At 35.8% G+C, this 27471-nt stretch overlaps 2 protein-coding genes across 3 annotated transcripts in view; one reads left to right on the forward strand and one right to left on the reverse strand.

Annotated features, from left to right (window-relative positions):
* Positions 1-11963, forward strand: part of LOC143459383 (uncharacterized) — a 16130-nt gene extending 4167 nt beyond the window's left edge. Inside the window, exons 2-16 of one of the 2 annotated variants that reach the window (XM_076956522.1) lie at positions 282-464; positions 1680-1763; positions 2054-2143; positions 3206-3456; positions 4121-4298; positions 4710-4905; positions 4995-5063; positions 5887-6718; positions 6752-6809; positions 7661-7868; positions 8059-8178; positions 8378-8599; positions 8706-8928; positions 9060-9241; positions 9404-11963. In XM_076956522.1, coding sequence (XP_076812637.1) covers positions 282-464; positions 1680-1763; positions 2054-2143; positions 3206-3456; positions 4121-4298; positions 4710-4905; positions 4995-5063; positions 5887-6718; positions 6752-6809; positions 7661-7868; positions 8059-8178; positions 8378-8599; positions 8706-8928; positions 9060-9241; positions 9404-11161 — 4654 coding nt within the window. In that variant the 3' untranslated portion in view covers positions 11162-11963. Of the gene's footprint in view, positions 1-281; positions 465-1679; positions 1764-2053; positions 2144-3205; positions 3457-4120; positions 4299-4709; positions 4906-4994; positions 5064-5886; positions 6810-7660; positions 7869-8058; positions 8179-8377; positions 8600-8705; positions 8929-9059; positions 9242-9403 lie in introns of both variants that reach the window. The other variant, XM_076956521.1, reaches the window with a different exon arrangement.
* A 1687-nt stretch (positions 11964-13650) lies between these two features.
* On the reverse strand, positions 13651-21301 carry LOC143460633 (adenosine receptor A3-like). The gene is made up of 6 exons (XM_076958222.1): positions 20723-21301; positions 19891-20113; positions 19106-19338; positions 17389-17518; positions 16577-16709; positions 13651-14478 (listed from the first exon to the last, which is right to left on the reverse strand). The coding sequence occupies exons 1-6, from the start codon at positions 21206-21208 to the stop codon at positions 14232-14234; spliced, it is 1452 nt and encodes a 483-aa protein (XP_076814337.1). The 5' UTR covers positions 21209-21301; the 3' UTR covers positions 13651-14231.
* Between the last annotated feature and the right edge of the window lie 6170 nt (positions 21302-27471).

The following is a 27471-nucleotide window of genomic DNA, read 5'->3' on the forward strand; positions in this document are numbered from 1 at the left end:
CGAGCCGTATTCTTGTGATAACTAATTAATATGTCTCGGGCCGGACGATTGCGCATGGCGGGCCGTAGGTTGCCGACCCTTGTCGTAAACAAACAACTATCACCTTGTAACCGTTATACACTTTTCAAATATTTTTTCCTCTTTAAATTTTCAAAATTTTACAACAGTCAACAAAATATTGGTGTGATACTGTACCAATGTCAGTGGAATGACCCTATTTCTATTTCAAAAATGTCTTGGAATAGAAATTTTCAATCATTATTATGCGTGTTTCCTTTTAGGACAACTTGTTGGCCATTTATGGAACCAGTTGATGTTGAAGGTCTTGGGTTGTGGGATTACCCGGTGAAGATTAAGGAACCAATGTGGTTAAATAAAATAACAGAAAATTTTGAAAATGGCAGTTATCTCTCATTTGCTGATTTTGCAGAGGAATTTCGATTAATGGTTGAAAACTGCTACAGGTTTGTTTAGTTGTTTTAGCTTACCCTAGTTTCCTAACAAAATTTATTGTTGCTTACAGTATACTTATTTATAATTTTCTTGTGCAAACTTTTTGGCGTTAGCAAATTGGAAGTTATATAATCTAGTATATGTATAATTGCACACCAGAGCAAGGTTCAACTTTTGCGGTCAACCGAAACATCTAAATTTGTGGCAGAAAAGTAAACTAAACGGTTTTACTTGTCCAACTGGCAAGAAATGTTTGCCTTTTAACTTATTAAAATTTCTTATACTCGTCATAATGCGTATCGCAGCACAGCTTGCTTATTTCTCAACATTGAAATTTCAGGCAGCACTGCTTGATTTGGACACTTGGACACTTAATAAAATAAATTACATACACATTTACAACACATTTACACAATTAAATATACATTTACAAAGTTAATACAAAGACAAGTTAGAAAAATTTATATGAAAACTGACCTGTGCAGTTGAAAAATAAACAAATAGGCTATATCAGTAATAGTATTGTTGTCACTAATACTTGTTGTGAAATGACAACTGAAACGAGTCAAGTCGTTTTCATAACTTCTTAGAAATGATGTCGATTCAAGGCAGGTCTTTGCAAAAAATGACTCTCGAGTTTGACTCTGAATCTAAAACTATCTGTTTTCTATTTTTAAACTGATATGGTTCTGATTATAATTTTTGTTAGTAAGGAATATAGTATATATATACAGTAAGTTATAATATATACGTATAATTAAAATTTAAATAGGTGACAGGCATTAAATTTGGTATCGGTAATTTTGCGCAGACGATTAACTAGTGTTTGGCCAATTTGCTCATCAGTGCGTCTCGTGTGAAATTTATAATCCACAAATCAGTTATCATTTATTTATTATGCTCCAAGTTGCGGTTTATGTTAAAAATATACAAGTAATAGAAATGAAAATTTCTCAAAATAAATCATACCAAATTTTGGGGTTATTTTTAAGCAGCCATGAATATACTAAAATACAATTTATGCTTAAAGACTAACAACAATATTTTTTGAACCACAAACATTCCAGAAAACACTAAAGTTTTTGTAGTCGAAAATTACCATTTTTTTGTCCATGTCCAACTTTTTGAGTGTTCCTGAAGGTTTTAACGGTATTACAAAATATCGGCACAGCACCTATGTGTGGTCTGTAGGCGACATCATACCATTGATGTTTTGCTTTGCACAGGTACAATACTACTGATCACCCCATATCCAAAAAAGCGAAGCGTCTTGAAATGTTATTTGAAGGGAAATTGGCGCTTCTTAACAGGTGGGTATGTTTGTAATATGAGATGCTTTCTGGGTGTGATGTAAATGGTGTAACCTATCAATATTTGCAGTATACGTACAATGGCTTGTTTTTTGTTGGCCCATTTAATTGATTTGTATGTATTTATCAGTTATTTGCTACATGTGGTGCTATATCCATATTTTGTTTTGTTATTTGGAAAACTAGTACATATAAAATTGCAAAGACAAACTGGTTGTTGCATAGAGACCAAACACGCTAAAATTTATAGGAATATTACAGTATAAAGTATATTTCATATGTGTGTTTAGGGAAATCAGAGAAACTGCTACAATATCTAAAACTTCAAATGGGAGATTTGCTACTCTGAGTGTCGAAGATAGTTTGCCTTCAACAATGAGGTAAAGTGAAGTTACACACAGAAATGTGACTGGCATCGATTTCAGTGCTGTCTGGCTGAAAGGGGTCATACTATATGTTAAAAATAACTTTTGACAACTTTATTATCGAAAAATTATAATTTTTAAGAAAAAACGTTTTAGTTATTACTATCGGTTATCATCAATAGCTTGTTGAAAAGTTACTGGTACTTCATTTAAAGGATTTGCTGTAGAACACAACTTTGTGACGGCTCGCTTAATTTTCATAAAGTTTAACTGTTAACCAACACATGAAGCTATTCAGCGTTTGACAACAATTTCTGTTAGCTACCCCAAAATCCACTTTTGTGCGACGTTACATGCAACACTGTTGAGTGAGCATGCATTTTCTGGAAACATTATGCTATTGCTCTGCTTGTGCAATTTGCATTGTGATAAAAAAGGAAAGTGTCATGACTCATGATGTTGCAGACCAGAATTTAAATTAAATACATTATAACTGCTAGAAAAAATAAAGGTGAAAAAGATTTTGTGCACAATTACTTGGTAAACTGATAAAGGTCAAAGCAGATGCAGTGAATATCTGAAATATTTCTGATGAAATCTTGAGAAACTGCTTGCATGTTATAAGCCACTTAGTTTTCTTAACACTTTATGAGCTCTAAATTTTCAATTGTAATACTATGTTTAATATCAAATATGAAATGTTTAACTTCATAAAGGTACCATGTTTTCTATAAGTGAACTTGCATTTTTTTTGTTGTAACATTCATCAAGAGCGCCTTGTATTTTTATTACCAGCAATAAATTTATTTGACCAGTACCAGAGGAACTACAATTATTGAGCTGCTAAACCTAATAATCAGTAGTTATATGTGTACTATAATTACGCTTACTTTTTCAAGTATCCTTTGCTGATAGGACAACATTTACACTCTTTCTAAAGTTGGTTTAGTATGGTAATTTTTAACTTCATTTTGTGTACAGCCTTCTATTCTTTTTAAATATCATTTCTTGCAACTTTTAACCAAGTACATATGTTATGTCTGTTGATGTATTTATTTAAATTGTTGATATTGTAAGGTCGGGAAGGCTTAGCCTTCCAGCTGGTGGATCAGCTAGAGATGCTGAATCATATTCTCAGTCACGCCTTGTTTATGATTTCGTTCGCTGTGAAGAAACCACTCTTGCTGAAGATGAACGTCTTGCCAACCATCGTGAACGCAAGCAACAGCAAGCTCTTTATCAACAAATCGCTGCTGCGTTTGTTAGCTCACTTGAAGCTCGTGAAGATACAAAATATATTCGAAAATGTCATTTACTTCCTGAAATAGGTATGGTGTGGTAATATACTTGCATTCATGTTAGCAGAAATACAATTTTAAAATGACAATTTATCAGTGCTATTTATGATATCATACTATTTACATTAATTTTAACAATTGCAATCGTTAGGTATTTTTTATAAAATTTGCGTTCATTTATTTACAACTTTTCATTAATATTAGTTTAAAAGGGATCCAAAATACACAGATAAGTTTCAGTTGCTCAGTTTACTTACTTGCTTTGCTTAATTTATTTGGATCGTAGAAAAATCAAAGCCAGTTATGAACCAAGCGTCCGAGAATGTTTGTGTGATCTATAAGTGATTAAAGCATTCCGATTGCAATCGGAGTTTTTTGTTTTGGTCACATGTCCCAAGTTTAGGGAGGCTTGAGTTGTTTTGAGAAGAAATACTGTGTTTGCATATATCATTCATTACTTTAACTACATGCCGTAATGTTTTAACTACCAAACAACTCTGGGTTGAAAATGTAGGCTATCTGTAACGAACGAAAATATATACTGTAGCCTATGTTGTAAACCAAAATTAATATTTTCTATTTCTAATGACGTATTAATATTACACTAAGTCTGTGTTTTGTTTGTCTACTTTAACCTGGATTTCCGTTTCTCAATGAAATTTGAAATGTGGTGTATTTATTTATTACACTGCAGGTTTATTTTTGCATTTAAATGAGATGACATTGCGGTTACCACCACTTGCAATGTATAATTTGGAAATGAGCCTGATGATTCCTAATAACTCACTGTATCTTGCCAAACTAATGACATCATTTCTTTGCACCTACTATGAAAGAAGTTTAATTGCACAAAGACCTCCAATGACCTTTAAGTAAGTAACGGATATTCTGATTCTTCAGTGATTTATTTGTTTACATTTCATAAATTTAGTATAACTTGGGATTAACTACTAACTTGGTAGTATAACTTAACTAATGAATTTAGTGTTTATTAACTGTCAAGCTAAACTCAGGTGATTTTTCTCGAAACCTGTTGATAATTAATATGTATTTCATTTGCAGTTGTAAACTGTGAGCATTTGAATATTCAATTTCAATGCATTTATATATTTATCTACGTTTTAAATGCAGAATGAGTTTTAGGTTTGTTGGAAATCTTTGTCAGGGTGTTAGTTTAGTTATTCTGTAATATGCAACATACATGCTTGTAATTAATTAATTATTTTTGCAGTAATATATAAGTGTAAATTTTTACTACATCTTAAGTATGATTTTTGTTGCAGAACTTGGGAAAATCGTTTAAAGCAGCGAGTTGAAAAGTGGTTTGAGGTTGTGGCAAAATATCAATCATATGCCATTGCAGCTGATAAATTATATATTGGAATGGAGTTTTTTCATGCCATGGAGTGGAAAAATCCGTTTATAGAATCAAATTCATTTTTAGATTTGTCATATGAAAAGAAGGCATACCTTATAAAGGTTTGCTGTTTTTGTTATATCAAGTGTGCATTTTTTATATTTTACTTGGTTTCTAGCGTCATTGCTATTACTAAAGCTTCTCGTTTTAGGCACTCTGTGACAACATGACTACATTTCAAAGTGTACAAAATCACATAATGTCACTGCCATGTGAACAAGTAAGTAACAAGTGGCCTCCGTTGACTTACTGCCGGGGTTAATTTCCTTTTGCTTTTTGTACTAAGTTCATTATATGTATTTTAAGAAGAACACATACCTGAAAATATTGAATGTGCAAAACATTTTTGCGTCGGTGCGTAATTAATAGAGGTGCACAGAAATTCCAAATCAAGAAAAAAATTCTCAAATTTTGTTTCCGGACAAATTAATTTCCAGATTTGGCTAAAAACTGGCTTGAAAATTTCTTCATTGCATTAAAACTATAACAACAGCAGATATGGTTGCTGTTGCGCATACTGTAAGAAGAAATCTAAGTATGCCATTTAGGTACCATTCTGTTGCAAGTTATAACAAGTAATTGTTGGTTAACTATCGTATTTCCTTAATTGTATAAGTCGTGGTGTATAGGCACTGTTTCGTTCACTTTGACGATATGAATACTTCAGTTTACTAGATGGCATGATTCGATCAAAATACGTTGGTTCTTTTTACCAAAAATTTGGTTTTGGTCATAGTCCAGAAAAAAACATGTTTCGGTAGACTCCTAGTAATTAATCAAATTGTCCGGTTAATTAATGGCATATCTCAAAACAAACTTAAAGCTTTTTATCAGATATTTTTGTGTAACCAATACCAAATTTATCCCGTATTGGCCGTAGAATAGATACAGGACATTTACCCCCAACTTGGAACCTTAGCTTATTGCAACCTATTTCTTATGTATGTGTGTACATTTTGCGTATCTTGCAAGTAAACTTTCATTATAAGTGCACATACATTTGATGATGTTCAATTGTTCACCAGTCACTATTGTGCTTACAGAGTCGAGCGATGACATTGGGTTTTGATATGGCCGGTAACATTTACACATATTTTCCGCAATTCTGTGGAGATGATGTGCGCATTTATAAACATCGTCAGTTCGGTGAACTACCTCATTTTGTGCCACCAGAAACCTTTCCATATTTACTCGAATCAAAATTAGCTAACCTCAAAGAAGGCACACCCGTATTGGAAGAATCTGTTGTTGTATCAGACATAAATTCGTCACAAAAGATATCTTCAGCCATTCCAAAGGAAGACGTATGCATCAATAATATTGAGGCCAATGATACTGATATGGATAACGTTGATCGAACAAACACTGGAAAACTATGCAAAACTGTTCTAGCCTCAAAAAGTTGTGAAACAACACAAAAAGAAAAAGGGCTTTACATCTGCAAAGAATTTCCCAGTAAACAAATCACAACATCTTCAATTTCTGATAACCAAGACAGTAATAACTCCAATCTGGTTAAACTCGATGTTACCCAGAATCAACATCCACATGAATGTGGTGATGAGAGCAGAATCAAAGAAGATCCAGAAAATGGAAAGGTTATGAAAAAGCTTCCCTCATACCTGGAGAACAGTGATGAACAGCTTTGTGATAACTCGAATCTTCTGGTTGAAGATGAAGCAAATCAGTCAATGTTAACTGATACTTTAAACAAGGAACCATTGTGTGACGATGAAGATTTGTTAAAAGATGCTCCGTCATTGCAGGAAAATAGTAAAGCGATAGATTTTTGTGATGTTGTAGAAGATATTCAACGACTTGTTACCAACAGCACTGATGAAAGTGAATCTGTAAATGAAATTAGTGACACTAGCTATGCAGCAATAAAGAAACTCAGATTAAGAGAAGATACTGCTCCTGCAAAAAGTCCCCGAAAATCAATGAGAAGATCCAAACAAGGACAAAGGTATTATGAGTTAAAAGCTTTATTTGTATAATTGATGTTGTTGTCATTTATAGGGGTTAAAATTCATGATTTTAATCTAGTACTAGGTGCTAAAATTGTCAACGTATATCAGCATGCAAAATGCGTATGTGTACAGTATGCAGAATTTATAAAGCAGGCTCATCTAAAAGGTGCCACAGTTAGAATTGAATGCACTTGCTTGCTTTGTCAACTTGATTGTGTAATGGTAGAGTGTTTTACACACTCGCTCAAACTTTTTCAATCGGTGTGATATCTTTGCACCAGGCTTTAGGATAACTTTCTATTTCTTGACTATTGATTGTTTTAAAAATTGCCAGATTTTAGCTAGAATTCAAATAAAACAAATAAATATATATTCATTTCCATTGGTAAATACACCTAGACAAGCTTGGTAACCAGGCACAAGTGGTGAGAATTCCTCGCTAAGTTTGGTTTGTGCAAAGACTTCTCAGTACAAGGATAACTATTCCAGTACCATAGCATACTGAAGCTGAATAACAAATGGATAAAGCTGTTTTTGGCTGAAGTAGCCTATTAACACAAACAATGTTCAGAAAACAATGTAGCACACCAGAATGTCTGATTTTTGTGCTCTTGATGCTATTTCACAAGATGTATTGCCAATGTATTGATAAAAATTGCTTAGACCCAACTAGCCTTGCCTGAAATTTGGTACTATATTCTTAAAATTCTGTACACATGTCCACTTTACTAATATCTTACTGTACAAGTTTACTTACAATTTTGCCTTCATATTTGAACTTATGCATTTTGCTTCCTCTGACCAACCACGCAGTTTAACTTTAATCAATTCGTTATGTGCTTTTCAGTAAAGTTTCAACTGAGTCACCATCAGGTGTTCGTCGTTCTCTGCGCAAAAGAGCAATGGTCAACTATGGTAATATGTTGCAAGTTAACACTGTTGATCCAGTTACTGCATCAGATGTCAGCAGCACGGATGGTACTACACCAAAGAAGCGACAGAAACGTGAAAAAAATACAAAGAAAAGGGCTCAAAAAACAGCTCCTAAAATTGAGGTCAGTAATTAGTCCGTGAACTGTCAAGTGTATGATATCCATAAAAATTCTATAATTTGTATTACACAGCACATTATAGCAATTAAGTTTACAGCTTTGGCTAATATTTTATTGGAATAAATTTTTGGTTTGTGTCATATAGTTGTATTATAATTGGTTGTATGAAATTGTGTCGTATTTTTCTTTGGAGGAACCTGAAGAAGAGTATGGGTCAGTTGACTTCGAAATGGTCTGTGATAGCGTGGATGCCTTAAGAAAACTTATACCACTAATTGAGCAAGAACACAAAGAAGCTTTTGAACTTAATAAGGTACAATATTATTGATTCATATATATTTTGGTGCATAGTATTTGGAATGATTTGTTATTCTGACTATGAACAGTGTAGCCATTGGTTCAACATAGTAATTTGCCATGGTCTTGGTCTTGCCTGCACACACAATGATGATGTTAGTGCAGAAGTTTCCAAAATTATCTTTACTGCAATTCATTTAGTTTCATTTTTTCAGCCTGCGGTGGTAATTGGCAACATCAATTCACTACTTGAGAGATTACAGTGGCTTCTTGGTGAACTGGATGCCTTTGAAGAACATTTGGAAAAGACTCACTTTGATGCGAAGATACGAATGAAAAAGGAACATGATGAGATACTTCGTGATGCAACAACTGGCAAAGCGATTCAGACCAACCATCTAGAAGTGGACCCGTGGGAAGATGAACTGCTTAGTAAGGTCTGTATTGAATCTTCAAATGAAAATTTATATATTACTTTGTATTCCTTTTGAAATTGTGCAATGTTGTATTAACTTTTATTATGTCTGAAGTTTGTTCTTACAGAACAGTTTGATGCAAGGAGACAATATCACCACTTCGCACACCTCAACACCTCCTGCTTCTATCTACTTAGAGGAGAGTGAGGAAGAAATCGATAGGGAGCTACGCAGAAGCAAGAGAAAGCCGAAGCGATATGAGTCGGATGAAGATTTTGTTTTAGATTCAGAGGAGGAATCATCACCAATTCATCAAGTTCAGCAGTATCTATATGACGAATTTGACAAAGGTGCTTATCTTTTATTATGATATTAGTTTATGCATTAGCTCTATCTTGTTTACCTAATTTGTTAATTTTTTTTACTGTTTTTTGTCATTTATTTGTATATTGCAAAAAGGTTTACAGATTACAATTTATAGATCGCCTTCAACTTCTGCCTGCTGCTCTAGAAGAATTTGAAACTCGTCTTCAGCAAAATGTTTTTTCACTGGAAAAACTGATAAAAAATGGACGGAGCAATAGTTTAACTGATGCTTCCGATGGCAATGCCCTTGGCATCAACGAAAGGCGTACAAGACAAAAAAGCAAAAAAGAAAATAAAGTATGATAAATTTTTTCATTTAAATGGTAATGTTGCGACATGGAAATTGTTGTTTGCACCGTAATTGCTAAAACATAGTATGAAGATAAAAATAGTGAAAACCCAACTTAATTTAAAAGTCTACAACACACCCGATATATGTGAATTAATTATCTATTGCAGCTTTTTAGAAAAGTTTATCTTCTCGCCTTGAAGACCAAGGATTTTTGTGGCCCCTCTCTGATGCCATTGCTTCGACCTGATCAAACTGAAATAGCCGAAGTTATTGATCGAATCCTAGCTCAAGAAGCTGTTGCAAGACAGCAACGTAAAATGGCAAGAGAGCAAGAACAAAGACGAAAGCGAGCTATCAAGCAAGCTTTGCAACAGCAAAATAAAATTGCTAAAGCGAATAAAAAAGCAGTGTCTGTCAAAGAGCGTAAAAAGGAACCCATTAAAACTGTCCCGAACGTATCTACAAATATGTGGACTCCTCCAAAAAAGCAAATGTTTTCGGTCGGGGTTTCTAGACCAGAAGCGAAGAACAAAACCGTTTCTAATGAAAAAGCAGAAAATGTCATCATTCGTTTGCAAAACGGTAAAATCTGTCAGGCTCTTCGCTTTTCCGACGGCCGAATCGCACCAATCGTTAGGGTGGACAGTTCGACCAAAGCGGATACAATTGAAGATCTTAAATCAAACTTTGGTGTTGCAAAGAAGAATACAACAAAGTCAGAAGTACCTCATATATCATTGACTGGAAACCGTGCTAACGTTGCATCCATATTGAAACGATCACCGGCACCTCAAAAACAGATCCTAACAGCTCCAGTATCGCTGAGAGAAAATACCTCCACCGCAAACAATGCTACAACTGTTGCGGCAGTCGGAAGCCAGCAATTAAACTCCGCTACCGTATCAGCGGAAAAATCTATCACAACTGGCCAACTACCGACTACTAAAATCATATTGCAAAAACCGGGTGCTGCTATCAGGGCTGCCAGTTCTCTCCCAAAGATAATTCAGCAGTCAAGAATAGTTTCGCCAGGAAATAGGCAACTCTTGAACGCAAGTGGAGCTTCTCAACGTCTCACTTTACCTTCTGGACAAGTGATAAGTTTAGTTCTGCCAAATCAACTCGGTGGTATATCTCGAGTTACTACAACGACACAGTCAAAACCTGCATTGAGCATTGGGACGCGCTTTGTCACACAGGTTGCCGCAAGCGTGAATGTGTCGACACAATCGCAAACCGCAGCTGTAACCGCTCAACAGAATCCTTATATCGCCAAGCCCGCGTTAGCAGAGAGTTCTCAAAACCTCGAAGTCAAATCTACTGCTGCAATGGAAGCGAAAGTGAGCTCTCCTATCTGTCCTGCTAAAATTTCCGGGCGACAGTTCGAACCTTTTGCCGGTAAACACGCCAATAAACCATTAGGAATCGTGACGCCCATACAGGTTAAAAACACATCTTCACTGCCAAGTACGGAAGAGGCTCCTAATAATCCTGCCCAAACCTTACTTTCTAATTCGCAGAGGGTGCCAACTCCAGCTCTGTCTCAACAGGGCAGCCCACCGCGATCACTGAATACTGTCGAGACAGGAGTTCCATATCCTGTAGCTTCGTCTGCCACCATCATACAAGGCCAGTCGTCGGTACAGACCGTTCAGATCGGCTTGCCGAACGTTAGTTTCGTTTCTTCGCCGATTTTCCAACCGTCCCAGCAACCGCAGTCAGTCCAGTTGATGCCAACGTTGATGGCTGGATCGGTGCCCATCGTACAGCCGGTGCAGTTTCTGCAGGCTTTGCCTATTATCCAGGCACCTGTTATGCTGGTAGCACCCAGCCAAGCTCAGGTGCAAGTCGGCGCAAACCACTGTTCTCTGCCAACTTCAGCGCCGTCACTGTCCGTAGATGCAACTGTGACATCATCGTCATAACAGAATTAGACGGTTGTTTGTTTTCTCACAAGTTGAACAGCATTGCCAACGACTTCTTTGCGTGTTTTATAGGCAATTGTCATATTTTCTGTTTACCTTTGGTCTCAGCAATCTTGCGCAATTCCGGACAGCGTTTGTTGTCTGTCACTTGAATTTGGCCGCTGTTCACAAGAATTTATTATTTCGCATTTAGTTATCTTTAGGATTATTTTTTACCTTGCCGTATGTTAACCCGTTTTTACAGACTTATTTTCAGCTAACATTGCAAAGGAAATACTAGTTAATGATAAATTTTGCTAAACTATGTCAAATTATGTGTTATGGCGACTACTTAAATTCGCGTATCATAAATGCATTGTCGATCTTTTTAGCGCTGCTGTATTTTTTACGATACTGTCTAATATACTGAGACAAAAAATTATCTAGCTAAATAAATAATCTTGATAAGTTGATCCACTTTTTCTGCGCAGTTTTTCCATAAAAATAGTAGCAATTGAGAAATCAGAACCCTAATAGGTTGTAGAAATTGCTTTTTGGCAGAGGAATTGCGGAAATGTTCGATTTACGTAAATCCCAATATGTTGCAGGCTTGCTGCATCTCCCTGTCACTTTTCGTTTCCTAAACCTATACTGGGAATTGAAGAATCAAATTAATTTGCTGCAAGTTTCCGCTAAACTTCGTTAAAATACGAGCTCTTGCTTCCAGTTTGTTTGATGGCAGCCTACGTATTATTACTCCAAGTATTGACCTTTCACAAATTTATGAGCATTTTTTGTTAATAAACATAAGTGGAAGGTCGAAGAATGAACAAAATTGCTTCAAGTTAACCACTATTGGAGGCAAATGATCATGGAAAGACGATGGATCCATAGTAGATACTTATTAGCAAGCAGTTAAACCACCTTAAGCACCTTTTTCTTGTAGATTGTAGGCTAGATCCTTTTTGATAAAAAGTAAAAATTTGTCTGATCTCAGAGTCTAATGACATTAAATGTACCGCTCATTATGTCCAATCGTTATCGTCGTTTAACTGACCTTGCCTATGCTATAGGTTATCATAAAAATAATGTAACCAGCATTCTGGTGTCATCTTGTTCTTGTCTAACTACATTTATCACACGTAGCGTTGTTTCGTTAATTGTCCGCGTTTATACACTTGTATTTTTCTACACTTGCGTGCATATGTCTATAACCTTATAACTGCAGGGTCGAAACGTTTTCGACTCTGATTTTTAATGTGATGCCTTGGAATCCACGTGAGAGTTTCAAAGTGAAGAGTCACTAAATTATAAATCGCAAAATTATCGCTCAACGTTTCTATAGCTAATAACTGCCCACGATAAAACGACTCATGATATTGTTTAGATTACAATGAATGATTGATTACGTTTTAGAAATATTGACAGCGAGCGCTATTTGTGCCCGAAGATCAGAGAAATGGTTCAAGTTGAGACTTTCGAATAATTATATCAGTAGTTTTCTATTTCAAATTTTCGTAGACTATCGAGAATTCGTCAGGATCGGTGAAATTGCTTCAAGATATTTCGAATCAACCGAATTCGAGTAAACAGTTTTCAATTCTATTTGTGCATTTTTACCTTTGCATATCTTAAAATTAAATCAATCTGCGAAATGTGTTATTGCGCCGGAAAGTATATATATCTTTACAATCGCCTTGAAATCAAGTTGAGAGCAAGACAAGTTGCTTTGTGGTTTATGCTATGAGTTACATGTGTTTACCGGCAACCGCATGACCGCATCTGTAAATGGCCTGCGAACCAACTGAATAATAAACAATCGGATTGCGATCAGCTGCGAATGTCACTTCGACAGCCGGTCAGTCGTTATTTTGTGACATGAGTTTCATCACAACACCGGGTGTTGTGCCCTATATGTGCAGGCAAGACGTCACAGTTATTTGTCGATCTTCGGGTCATATTTGGTAAACGGGGAAAGGAATTGAAGCTTGTTCGCCGAAATGAATTTACGTATGCATGGAGAATATCATCCGGTTTCCTTTCTCTACCAAACGCTTTTTGCTGGAAAGAAATCTCCTACATACTGCTTCACGACCTGCAAGTTACGAATAAGGAGACCGCCTATGACTCAATATTATACCATAAACATAAACTCTAAACCTCTGATATCATAACATCGCAGATCTATGGTGTCTACCCCGGTTCTGTGACAATAAACGAGCTAATGGCAAAGATAATACACTACTCTGAAGATCTTTCAAGTCAAATGTTGGCTATTGACCGGAAAAAACAAATCTTTCCTTCACAATATATGTAAAACCTTGATTTTTTTGGAAGTTAACGTTTGGTATCGTTAACAGGCTGAAAACCCACTCACAAACAGCTTTTTTCCGGCGTTACATTTTTAACACAGATAAAGCTAGAGTTTAAAAAGTTTGAACTAACAAACAGAGAAAAGGTTGCAATCAATAAGTTGAATAAAAAGAACACATTTCATGGCAGTGTTAAAAAGGGGTATAGGTATATTTATTCAAACCTATAGCAAGTTCAATGAAATAGAGCACAATTATATTGTTGCTCATTAAGTTAAATCACGATTTAAAAATAATCACATGATTTTTTAATCTTGTTATCAGAGAACAGTTAGACGTTCGATACTTACAGTATGATGCTTTGGAATGAGTTAATTTAAGCATAAGAAAATGCAGTTTATTCTTTAGCAACGGTTTATGGAGGTATCATAAAACCACATTCTAATAGCAAATAAGTTCCCCGCAGTTTGCGGTCTTCTACGTTATGAGTGAATATATATCCTTGCTCTATTGGTGTTTCGCGGCCTTTTTGGCATAAAAAGTCCACGTGTGACGCAAGTTCAATTCATTTTCAGGGGTATTCATTGCTCTCGTCATGGTGTTTTGACTTCCTCCACCATACAGTAGTGAATGGAAAAAAAAACTTATCAAATGTCTGTGCCTACATCAAAGCGTGCCATTTGGCCACAGTACGAATCAATATACAAGCAATTCGGTCATTCAGCAAACGTCTGCGGTTTACTTATTGTCCTGCGAGTGAAATCACAGAGAAAAACACTTCAGTTCTTTGGGGCAGAGGCAGGCTGTGCTGTGCTAGAAGAATGTACGCTTACAGACACTTCGCTGTTCAGTGACTTGACTGACTTGGTTGACATCAGACGCGATCTGGCTGTAATTAGCTGTGACTTTGTACTACCGGTGCTACTTCCAGATGGGCCTTTAAGTTTTTCCAAGCGCTTTCTGACCGATTTTCTCCGAATGGAGCGATCCAATGAAGTGTTGGTGGCCCAGGTTGCACCAAAATACCTTTAAAGAAAAAACAATGATTAATTAGATGAAAGTAGCTCCGCAATTTAAATTCAATATGACAGGAAACCGAGGTATACGCATGTAATACCACACCGCATGCCACGTATTTGCTAAACACACCTCACAATTTAAAAAATGAACTTCAAATTATTACAAAATTATTCTACGTATTGCATCAAAACATTGTGAGCATCATGTAATGAGAGCAGAAATATAGAAATAGAAATAGTGGTTAGCGATAACATCCAATGCCTAATCGTGTTCTTGCTTGTTCAAGCGACGACAGCTTGAAAAAGCACCACACACCTGACGAGAGCAACCGTCCTTACGATTTCCGAAGTGTACAAACCAGACGAATTATCCGTGGATAGCCGAATCTTATCCGGTACAAGTCATCGGAAACAATTAAATCAATCTTTTACTGTTTTGCGAAGCAAGTGATCACTATACTCAAACTATTTAACAAGACCCATTAATTATTTGGGGAATTTGATTGTGGCCGTGGTAAAGTGAAAGGAAATAGGAAAGTGGTGTAACCTATACCATATCGACAAATACAGACAACTCACACTGCACACAGATTATATGAAGAACTGTTAGTGGGATTTTTGTCACAAAATGCCTTTCCTGCACATATAGTGATAAATGTTTTGTAAACATCTGAACGAAATTAAATTACCACATTAACTGATTTAGAAATTATTCTCTTTGAGTAATTGAAAGCTTCCACATTCGGTTTTGAGTTTGAAAAATGTTAGCATCACTTTAAATATCAAAATGTAGCTAATGTAGAATGTTATAGCTAACGTATAGCTAATGTACGGTATAACCAATGTTGCTAATCACAGTTGCGAGATTATTTTTACATTACATTAGTTGCGTTGCTTACATCAGCTGCATTAGTTTCAATAGCTACATTTTGGTACTCAATATCTATGCATTAGCTACATTTTAATATCTAATAGGGTCAACTCGACAAAAGGGTCGACTCGACATTCCTCTTACTTTCCTGGTAAAGCTGTTAAAGCGGAAACAGGTATTATGAATACATACGTCACTCTAAACAATAACTAACGCTAGAGCTCATTACTCATTTCCGCAGTACAAGCAATACATCAAAAGTAACGTGAGCAGGCCAATTTGTAGTGTTTATGAAAACATGTTAATCTTTTGACCGAATTTTGGAACACTGTAAGAACATTATCATTTTAATAGAGAGCACGTTTAGAATATTTACTGAAAGAAACCTTGTTATTATAGGACATGAATACTTTTAAACAGCAAAAGTTTGTAAAAAGAGTTTGCAATGCATTTTGCTTTGTCTATTTCCCATTCTGCTACGCAGATGAAATCTTTCTTTGTACTTGCATAGCATGTAACCAACAAAATGTTGGGAAATATGCGGTTGAACAATATGCCTTCGCAAAGCAAAGCAGTCGGTGAGTGCAGGCAACACTAAAACTAGATGGTTTTAAATCCGTCATTCGGAAGTTATAGTACAGGGATAAAGGGAGGCCAAGGGCAATAAAGTCCATATCAGTTGACTGTTTGAGAGGCCCAGTTTAAGAACACTACCTACCAACTTACGTAACACTTATCCACAGTAAACGTAATATAAAGTCCGACTACATGTGTTGGTGCAAATAATTCCCAGTCCCTTTGCCAAAAACACGATTTTAGGATACAAAGTGGCCACATCGCCATAAGTAAGTCACGCAGCCCATTGGGACATATGGACACGGCTTGCTTAAGAGAATTGGTATGCACAAATACTAGCTATTTCGGATTTTATTTACACGTAAATTATACGTTAGGGTTGGCTTATTATGTTATAATATTTATTTATATTAAGTTAAGTTGACAAGAAACCAGAAAAATGGCTTTTAACGTACAATTTTACCGGTAAAATAGTATCCTAACAGTCTTTTTACGAGGAATGTTATTTGGTCCTGATTTTTGTAGCGATTTAAGTAGACTTTTTAAAGCTTTACATCATATCAATATCGTATTAAACATGCGGCCCAGTGTTAAACTAATATATATTCATAATCATACGTTACAATTTCAGTACTTGATATTAAATACTTATACTTACGTTTTCTCGCCGTTGAATAAGCAAGGTAGAACAACTTGTTTGACGGTTTGACGCATGCGCGGTAAACGGATGGAGTAGATAATAGGATTGAGGAATGAGTTGACAACCGATGGAACTAAGGCGTAGTCGAACACTAAAGCAAAAAGAACATATTTTATATCCTTATAGGAAAAGAAATGTCGGCGTTGAATTAATTTTAAAGTTCACTGCAAGGCAAAATTAAGCCATTCCAAACAATGGGTTAACGTGCGTCCATCTTCACCTGTGTACATTTAACTAATCATTACGTGAACTTTAAGGAACTTAATGAAAACTTTAATGAAAACGTTATTGTATTCAGTCAGACTGCCACCTCAGTTTTTCCATGCTTATTTATAAGGAGAAAATTTAAAACGAATACAAAACGATATCATAGTTCATACGTCTCGAAAATCAGTCAGAAGAACCATTTGTACAAGGTTGGTAGTGAAATTACGTCATCGTATTTCGTGAACAGTCGCCACAATTTAGGTTTAAAAGTCAACAAAAATACGTTTGCTGGGTGAGAAAGCTGGCATGGGCGCCTTTACTCGAGTTGGGCTGGGTCCAAATATGAACCAATGATCCTTACCTAGGCTACATGTTGTGTTTCTACTTTGTGGCTCAATACTTGTGTCGGACAGTGTGGCACCAAGCAAGGTATCATTTGAAAAGCGATTCTCTTTTCAGGTAAAACAAGGGAAACAATGTCTGGTATCGACCATATATGATCATAGTAAAGCGAAGTACAGCACAACTACTGCATTGTAATTAGGCTTAAACCTGCACCTCACCTTTCGCGAGTTGAGTAGTGGGGGACTTGATTATCAGGTCTGCTACAAAGAGTGCCATAACAGGAAGCCAACAAATTACAAAGATACCCAGGGTAATAATAAGAGTTTTCGCCAACTGCACCTCTCGTTTCTGAAAGTAAAAAAGATCTTATAATAAAATTTTTTTATGTAGGTTATCTTGAAAGTGACAAATAAATTGTAACAGAACATAGTCGATCTATCTTGATCTAGATACAAGCATTCAGAATTGAACTATAGACCCAAAATAATACCGTAAGAATTCTACACAAGAACAAGACAAATTAAAAGGCAATACCGCAATCGTATGATTGTGTGTTATCTTTATCTCTCAGTTACCCTTATCAGACATCAACTTTTGATTAAGGACATATTTATAGCATCTTGTCAAAATATACCGCTCCATTTATAAACGACAAGACGTTTTCACAAATATAAAATTCAAACGCTTTGCAATGACAAATCGCTAAATGCCAATGCGCAAATTGCCACTTCCTTATGCAAGTTGATTGCGAAAACCAGTTTTGTTGTGATGACAGACACAGGTCCACAAACCTGGTTTGCGAATGTGGCAATGTTTCCTTTTTTTTGGTGAGTGCGATGCATGAAAAATTTTTTTAATTGCCGATTCGGGTCCAAGAATGGCTTCCCAAGAACAACCGATTATTATTACACGTTTTTCGCATGTGTTCCCACGCTGATGTGTCAACGTCATATGCGATACTTACGCGTCGGGCATCCAAAGAAAGTTCCAGTATGAAACAACTCCCGACAAAACCAGCTATTACGACGCCAATATAAGAGTATGTGAATCAGGCTTTAATCAAAAGGCAATAAAACCATCTCGAGGTGACAAAGCGACACGATTCAGAGACATCTCAAATAAGATGAGTTTTCTCCTATTGGAAATCACACGCCAAACTGTAATAAAGTGTCTGAGAACATCAGAGGTCACTTCTAATTTAAAAAAAATCATGTGTAAAGAGTTACAGTAGTACGAAATCGGTTTGACTTACAGAACTTCATTTTTCTTTATGTTTAATTCGATTAAGCGTCACTGTTCACTAGATGTACAAAAACTTAAAAACATCAACTGGAAGTTTGGGACGAGGAAACAAATCCAAAGCTATTTCCCTGCGGGGTTTCACCGCGATCACCAGGCCATGATGAGACACTTCACAGGGAAAATATCTTACATACAAGTTTGACAAAAGCGTTCGCAGCAAGACATGAAAAGTTGCAACATGAGGTCACGCGTGCCATTCGCTTAGTGCCGTAGTTAGTGGGAAAACGACCGCTTAGTTATGTAACACTATCTTATCCGGCGTATGACGCTGATGTTATTGCAGAAAATAGTGTCGAAATGCGTTCCTAGTTCATACAAGTTGATTTAATAACTGCAAGTAATAGTTATATTTCTCATACTTCTTAAATTCAGTAGACTACCTATTCTTCTTGAAAGGTTTTTTTCTAACATTACTTTGCCTAACACCAACTGGAATTTTACCCTTATGACCATCAGTGTTAACATTGCTATTAATCACTAATTAAGCAGTTAACGGCACAATCCTTCGTCATGCAGCATATAATGAAATAACTTAGTAAGGTAACATCGACCAAACGTTTGAAAACGCTTTACGTTTTCCTTTGTAGTACAGCAAAAGTATGTGACAACGGCAGGAAGCTAAATATAACTTACTTTTGCTTTGGAAGTACCGCTTGAGCTGCCGTTTGCCGTTCTAGGATGACCAAAGGATTTCTTTTTCACGACTTTGAAAAGTGCTGCATACAACCCGGTCATGACTAAAATGGATATTACAAAATACACGACACCAGTTAGGATGTAAAGTTTGGAGAAGGGTACAAAAGATTTGGAGCACTGAGTGTCACAGATTGAACTACCGTACACGCTTCTTCGACATACACACAAGCCTGAAACAAGAAAACAGAATTACGTCATTTATATTTGGTAATTTGCGTATAGAAGCATTACACGATATACATATCGAAAAAATCGAAGTAATATCCACAAACCTAACTGATAACAAATTCTTTATACGCCGTATTTGAACCAAGTAGCTTTAAGAGATTTTGCTCAGCCGAGCGCTATATAGTATATATTATTTGCAATACGGTAAACTCCCAAATGTATGATATCTCCCACTCAATCTAATTTTCCGATAAAAAAAACTAAGCGTGTGATGAAACTTCAGTACAATGTTTAGGAGGAAATTGATATTGATAAAACCTAATGATGCAATATCCTCCAAAATTCTATATAGTCACGTTTACCCGGTGTATGGGTTGCAAATGTATCACACATATGTAGCTCATACTCGCATTTAAGATTACTGTACTTCCGGAAATAGCGCAATCGCAAATGTTTTGTATCGCAACGTGTTTTTTGTTGCGGACGACCACCACCTAAGGACGTAATACACGCACCCTTGTCACGCCTTGCAACGTAATGTCATATTCACGTACCGTCCATGGCGCAACAATACTGCTCTGCGCATGACCATCCAAGTAAGGGTGTGATCAGGAACAAGCCGAAAGAGATGAGCCAAGATGCCAAAATGAGCATAATAACAGTTCTTCTTTTGAGAAGTCTGTCATAATCAACATGGTGAGCAATGCGAAGATAACGATCCATTGAAACCAGTAAAAGACTGTTGATTGACACAATGAACGTCACAACCGCCATACCCTGATAGTAAAAATAAACAATGATCGGTTTCAGGAGATATGTAAGGCAAAACTATCAGTTTTTATTCAGAACACTGGCACAAGATAAATGTTTCCAACTTTTTTTCGAGTCGCGGTCGTATTAGTGGGTGGTCATTACCATCATTTTTGACTTCAGGGAATATCCATTACATCGTCAAAACATGCGTTTAGTTATTCAACAATTAAACCAACGTTTGACCTTACTAAATTTCAGCCCAGCCGTGAGCGCTCACCAGCTGACATTATTATTAGTCATTGGAATGAAGGCAACCGCTTACAATGGTTTAGTGAGCATTTTCCGTCATCGTTCTACGAGCGTCGTGTTACATATGTTAAGATGAAACGAAATATCCTGCTGCAGCCGTTAAACGGTGCCTTCTAATACGCCATACGGCAATATTACCCATATAACGGCAGAAGACTACAATAGGTTAAATGTATCAGAGTAAAAACTTGGAAAGGAATATCTGGTACAATTACTCTGCTAACAATGTCAATATTAATTAGTTATGTTTTGTCAGCACTTAATGCAAAAAGAGTTTTTTGCTCCTGGGTTGCCTCTATTTTCATATCAGTTGTCGGTACTTACCTTAAGTACAATCCGTGATAGAGGCGAATTGCCAACCGGTACAAAAATTGCCAAAACAACCTCAAAACCAGTGAGTAGATCTGCCGCTGCCAAGCTGGCAATAAACCAGTATGGGGGTTTGCGAAGGCACCTGGGTCCTCTTGTAATCGCTATTAAAATCACTACATTTTCAGCTACTGTTAAAATTGAAATGACGCATGCGATAATCTCAGCCAAGGTGACTTTTCTTTCGCCAACTGTGCTACATGTATTCTCTTCACTGTTTAGAAGGAAACTTGTGGTGTTTCCTACATAGCTTGTGTTGAGCATTCCAGTCAAGTCCATTTCATCAGTAAGGGCGATGCCTTCATAATAAGTCATTTGACTTGGCAAACCAACGCCTTGCAGTGATTTTCCAACACCAGCAAAACGTGTTGCGTTGCGCATTTGATTTGTTTTATCCACCTCTGTCATTTCGTTAAATTCCTCATGACTTATTGACGACATTCTCTATTCTCTGTGTAAAATAAATCAATTTTATTTCGCTCGGCTAACAGCCTCCAACCGCCCTCAAGATGACCAAAGCTGAATGCATGCTGTTGCGCCTTTGCCTTGTGCGCAACATTAGCAGTTGCGCAGAGAAAAAAGCTGTTTTGTGACGTAATGAGTGTTCCGGTTGTAACAGCTTTTGGTAGTGTAGCGTCAAAACAGTCTCAAATAAGAATGTATTACAATTATAAGTATACTAATAAAGACACAGATGTGAATACATTATATTTATTTGATCTTGACGAGGGCTAGTATAAGCTACTGCTTGCAAGAGCCAAGGTAGACGTATATAAATAAATATATATTTAGTATTCTGCTAATGTGATTTTTGCAAATTAATCGGCACGATAACGTGGGTGTTTCATAAGGCACTCAATGATATAGACAAGAGCTGCACCTTCGTGCTAAAGTCAATCAACAAAAGCAAATCAATTTTTTGAATTTGCTGTGGGAAAAATAAGTGTGGATCCAACTTCGTAGCAAAAATGAAACGGGTTATATTTATTTTTGCGGATACTATGTATGAACTATTTCATGACGTAACCACTGCGTTATGACCAGTTTGCTAATGCAGTGATATGTCATGGGTGGATACATCCATTGCATGACAACAGCAAAGCTATCTCCGTTCACTAGCCGCAATCACCGGCGCTAATTACTGTACTTACATATAAAAACGCTGTACATTTATTGCCGTAACTACATGCTCAACAACGATTAACTATGTGTCCACATCTTTGTACGTTTTTAACCTTAAACACTTGAAACGTAGCCAACATGTTACCGCACATGCCCAAAACGAATCACGAGCGATCATGATGTCAAAGTTTTTTTTCTTTGACATTAGGGCTATAAAAGCTTTTCTTGCGCTGCTATAATAAACATGGAAAATGTTTCTAAATAGAAACGGAATGTTTGCTACAAATAAGCACAAAAAACTTGTTATGTTCCTACTTCGAATAACAAACCGCTTGAAATATTTATGCACCGAATGTTAAATCTCTATTTTAACATTAAAAGCATTCTTTGACTAAAAATCGTTAAAACAATATAGAAAGTAACGCTAAAAATGCCCACATATAGAATCATAGATCAATAGAATCGAAAAATTCACGGAATGAAATTTTTTGGAGACGCCAGAGCTGGTTCCCTCGGAATTGCACCGATGCGAAATTGTATCCATGTGAAGGTTACGTACATACTCACTTAGTAAACTTTTATTTTTGTTAATAAATCTTACTCAGCTTTATAAGATAATAATTACTTCAAAACCGTGTTAAAAACGTACCGTAAAACAAATTATGCTCATGGGTGCAATTATATGCGTATATGGGAGCAAGACCGTATATAGTTACCGCCAGAGGTTACATCAGTGTTTTTCCACACAAACACGCGATGCCCGATGTCGTATTGTCGTATTGCATACATTGCCCACGGTCTCTCAAACGGGGCCCATGCCCACCCCTAGGGGTCTATGGGAGCACTCTACGGCGCCCACGAGCAGATGCCTCACTGTAGGCTATAGTGTAGTAATAAGAAAGACAAGGCAAAGTATTTCTTTTTTTGCTTGTGCTTTTTGTGCAAAATTAGCGGCGCGAAGGCTATTGCACACGAAGTTAGTGAAGTAAAAAGTGTTTTGCAATCAATAATCTACATTTTTTATTGATGAGCAGGGAGCCAAGGATTTTGACAGTCACAGCAAGGATTTTGATAGTCACGGATCATGAAAGGTTGAGAACCACAGCTGGTATAGCTTGCAGACAGGTTGGTTCTTATTTCTAAGATTTGTCCTTACTTTGAAGGTCTGTGACTTAGAAAATATTTTTGTCCTTATTTTCACTTGCGTCCTTATTTTTGTCTTATATTTAGGGCAGAGCTTTTCATTTTGGGCATTTCGATATACCTTAGTGCGCCATTTAGAAACAAAAATAGAAACAGCCTTAGTTAAAGGACAGTCAAATCTATCCTGCAAACAAAAGCACGCTTAGACAAGACTTGTGGGAAATAGCGTCTCTTTTTTCAGACACATAGCTTTGTTCTGTGGCCTTTTACATTGAACTGACGTGTCGCATGAATACATTCCATTGAAAAACTTCTATTTCTTTTTAATCTTATCTTTTTTCCTGGTTGTCCTTATTTTTTAGCCCTGATTCACTTTGCCTATAGGCCTACTGCACGTTACATGGGAACTATCCACAAAAAATTGCTCCAAAACTCAAATTATGTATTTACCAGTGTTGCTGGGGATTTTCTACTAAGTTGTTTTTGTCTGAACCATGTTAACCAAATTGTAAAGTAAACAAAGAAACAGGATATAGTTTGGCACTCTTAAGGTTAACTTTATATTTTTCGACATGAGCTTTCGCAAGCATAAGCTTGCTTCTTCAGGTGTACTGGGAAAATGAGGATTTTCTGTAAGATTTTATACCTTGAAAATTGCAATGTATCAAAACAAGCAAGGCAGGTTTTCACCAAAAAGAAGGTGAACATATTAAAGTCGGGAAAACTACTCGTAAATTTGTAAGCAACTTAATGACGGACTGCCTATAACAATTAACACCCATATTGGCTATTAAATAAATTTAAACAACAGATCTCAAAAGAATTCTCAATGATTGTTCGTAGTTGGTAGATTTTACATTTCATGCCTTCCGTATTATAGTTGGTGTTCTTGGAATTGTGCGCTAACTTTAGTCCTGCTGCAATAAAAAAACAAGCTCTCTTTCATTAAAAGCATTAATATTTTGTTGAGACTTCTTACAGCGTTTATTACTTAATTATATATATAATTATATGAGTATACTCCAAAAAAGTTTAGATTTGGCTGATGTAATTCCAAACTTCAACCTTCATGCAGGTCTCACGGTACTGCTCTTCCCATGAAAAGCATTACGTCATCTTTTCAAATCTAGGAAGCCGTAAATACGTCAACATATTTTGATAGATTAATCTAACTTTTTAGTAGGAACTTTGTTCAATCGTCACCAGGGGTTTTTGTTCAAGAAATGACTAAGTTTATGAACTTTTGGGGGGCATACAAAGACGTTTACAACATTTTAAGAAGTTTGACTTAATTCGTTTAATTGTTTTTTAAACATTATTCTATTAAGTTTAAGATTATACTCTTTGATAGTCCTGTATAAGAAAAATAGACAATTTCTAGACATTTTAACAATCAAAACCCACTGTCGACATTTACTGCTTGATTTATCATTTGCAGTACACAGGGGGAATGTGGTTTTGTTAAAATTCGGTTACTTTTTGTTATATGAGCATGTTTTTTCAAAACAAACTTGCACGATTATATAATCTGGTAAACGTTCCTATTAAAGAAAATACTTTTCTTTCATTATTTTCTCAGGCATCAGTTTTTAAAACTTCCTTCCTAAACTTTTTAATAATCGCTTCTACCAGCGTTTTGTTACTTGAATACAACACAAACATATTGAGCAGTGTTTCAGTTTAGTTAAAATTTATTCAAATGTTTTACTTACAAGCGTTTTTAAACAAAAGCAGCAATTAACCATATTAGTTGTTTATAGAAGATTGCTATATATGTGCTATATGTTTATTGTTTACAGACGTTGATGAAAACGATGAGTTACACTGTGATGACGCTAAAGCCAAAGGTCACGAGAAAAGCTTTTAAGACACGTCGCTGGACGTATCAGTGGACAAGTGTTCATGAACATACAGTTTTGTAAAGTAGACGAATTTTGTTTTATATGTGTTGAATCTTGTTGTAAGTTATAATTTCCAGGACTAAGTTACAACGATAAGTTTATGATGTTCACATTGTGGTCTTGTAATGCAAGTTTATGGACAGTTTAAAATAGATAAAAATTACTTGACACAAATGCTGCATGCTCTGTATTACTGCTGCGTGCTTATGTTCTACGCTATTATGTAGCATGACCTTACTAAATTTGAATATGTGCGTGAACTTGACCATCATTACCGTGTTACTTATTTTTAACAAGAACTTGGTCATACCCATGTCCCGGATGCTTGCTCGATACCTTTATTGCTAATTATTAAGTGAGCAACCTGATAATTTCAAATAAATTTATCAATAATATAAATATAATTAAATTTTAATAATTTCATGTGATTTTAATCGTACATATATTTGAACTGGTATGGATGGATTTGAATTTATTTAAAATTTATCTAAATTTAATTAATATTCGAAGTGATTATTTCATCGCATGTAGGTCACCCAGCCTGTTGTTAAAGATAGAAGGTTAGGAGAATGTGTATGCAAAAAGTTAATTATAGCTATTTAAAGTTTTATTGGAGTTAGATTTAGATTAAAAAGAAGATTTAGGTTAGGCTTAGGTCATTATGTTATAATATTTAAGTTATATTAACAAAAAAACGTGAAAAATAGCTTCGAACACCCTATTTCTTCCAGTGAAATAGTGACAGCCATCAGTTTTATATGATTTTATTTGAATTTAGGCCTGCTTATAAATGGCTACATGAGTTTTTATCGATTTGATTTAATTCATAAATTTACTGGATAGTTTGTGGTATTGGCTACCATTAAGAATGGCTGAAATAATTCTACTTAATTATGAGTTCGTTTAGAACCAAGCAAAGGTGGTTTTAACGTTATGGCACGAGTTGACGTTAAATGGGAATAAGGGAAGTTGTGTAGCATGAGAACGGAAAAATCAAAGTAAATAAAAGACGGTAATATTTTAATGAACATACGCCAACGTACTGTATTAAATTAAGTTAATTAGTTCTGTTTTTATAACTAAATAACTTATTTTTTTATGGTGCCCTATAGTTCGGGCAAAACAATATAAAAAAAAATTAAAAAACGTCTGATAAATGGAAATTGCACCGACAAACTCGGTAACCGGAACTCATCGGACAGTGATGAGGAATTATCGCCTAGTTGAAGTCTTGCCAAGAATTTTATCAGTTCGAAGATAAACATTATAATACCACAACTTACCATTGCGTTTTTGATTTTATGACAAGCATATTTTGTTCATTTGGTATATTTTCGGTATTTAAACTTACATCTTACTCTATGACATTTGTTTTCCCGCTTTGGTTAACTTCTGCGATTGTATGTTTAAAGTGAGGTGCAAGTCTAAAAGCCAGTTGGCCTTAAATAAAAGAGCAGTCATTAATATATATACTGTTGAAAGGATTTTAATAATATGTAGAGGTCAAGCAGTTATTGATGATAGTAGAAATATGCTTTAGCAACATTGTAACAACAACAAACAGTAAGTTGATTAAGATTAGTGCAGCTGGATGGTGAAAAGAAACCCCATCCTAAGGATTGGAATCCCGTTTCCGTGGCCAAAAAGAGGGCATGATAATAGGGCCCTCTGGTGCACAAAACTTATTGAATTACATATGTCAGAAAAAAGGTATTGAGAACTCACACGCCTCAGATGTAAAGCGAAATGTTACACTAACATAATACTGTAATTAAAAACACACATTCACACACTGAACCGTTGGAAAAACATGCCCGAGAGCAAATCAGTTTAAAAATAAAGATAAACATGGGGCTAAAATGATGAAACCAGACCAGATCACTAATCTTAGAATGACCCTTTTGAGAATCTGTGATAATATTATGAATTAATGTAATATAAAATTGTGTACGACATAGAATTCTCATCTATCGAATCAGCGAAGCATAACACTGCGTGATGTGCGTGCAGTACGAGTTGCCACTTATCAGTCTCTTCTTGCTATTACGTTCAACGCCGCAACATGTCTTTATGCTGTTGCTGTGACAATGTTTTATCTTGATGTATTCGTTCAAAGAAGCTTCAATATAATCAGAATATACAGTTGTCAAGGTGTACAATTAATTCTAAGATTAAGAAAAGCAGAACAACGACCTTGAGGCTCATTTATATCGAGGACATTAAACAATTCAACAGACAAACGTTGTAGTGATTTGGTCGTTCTTAAAGGCTAAGGTACGACATACAACCAGTTCATTACAAATCCTTACAGACTTTGTTTGATTTGATTCTCTAAAGGTTGTTGATATGAATGACGACCCAATAACCTTGGAATAAGAAAAACTCGAAAGGAAATAAAGGCTAAGTAAAATAAAACACCACTAGACACTATAAAATAACATGAATTAAAGCAAGGGTAAAAATGGCATTACATTGGATCATCGGCCCTATCCTTTTCAATCAAATGACGCTTAACAAAACCCATAAACTTAGTGTGGT

Source organism: Clavelina lepadiformis, chromosome 5 (assembly GCF_947623445.1).
Source record: "Clavelina lepadiformis chromosome 5, kaClaLepa1.1, whole genome shotgun sequence".
NCBI classification, from domain to species: domain Eukaryota; kingdom Metazoa; phylum Chordata; class Ascidiacea; order Aplousobranchia; family Clavelinidae; genus Clavelina; species Clavelina lepadiformis.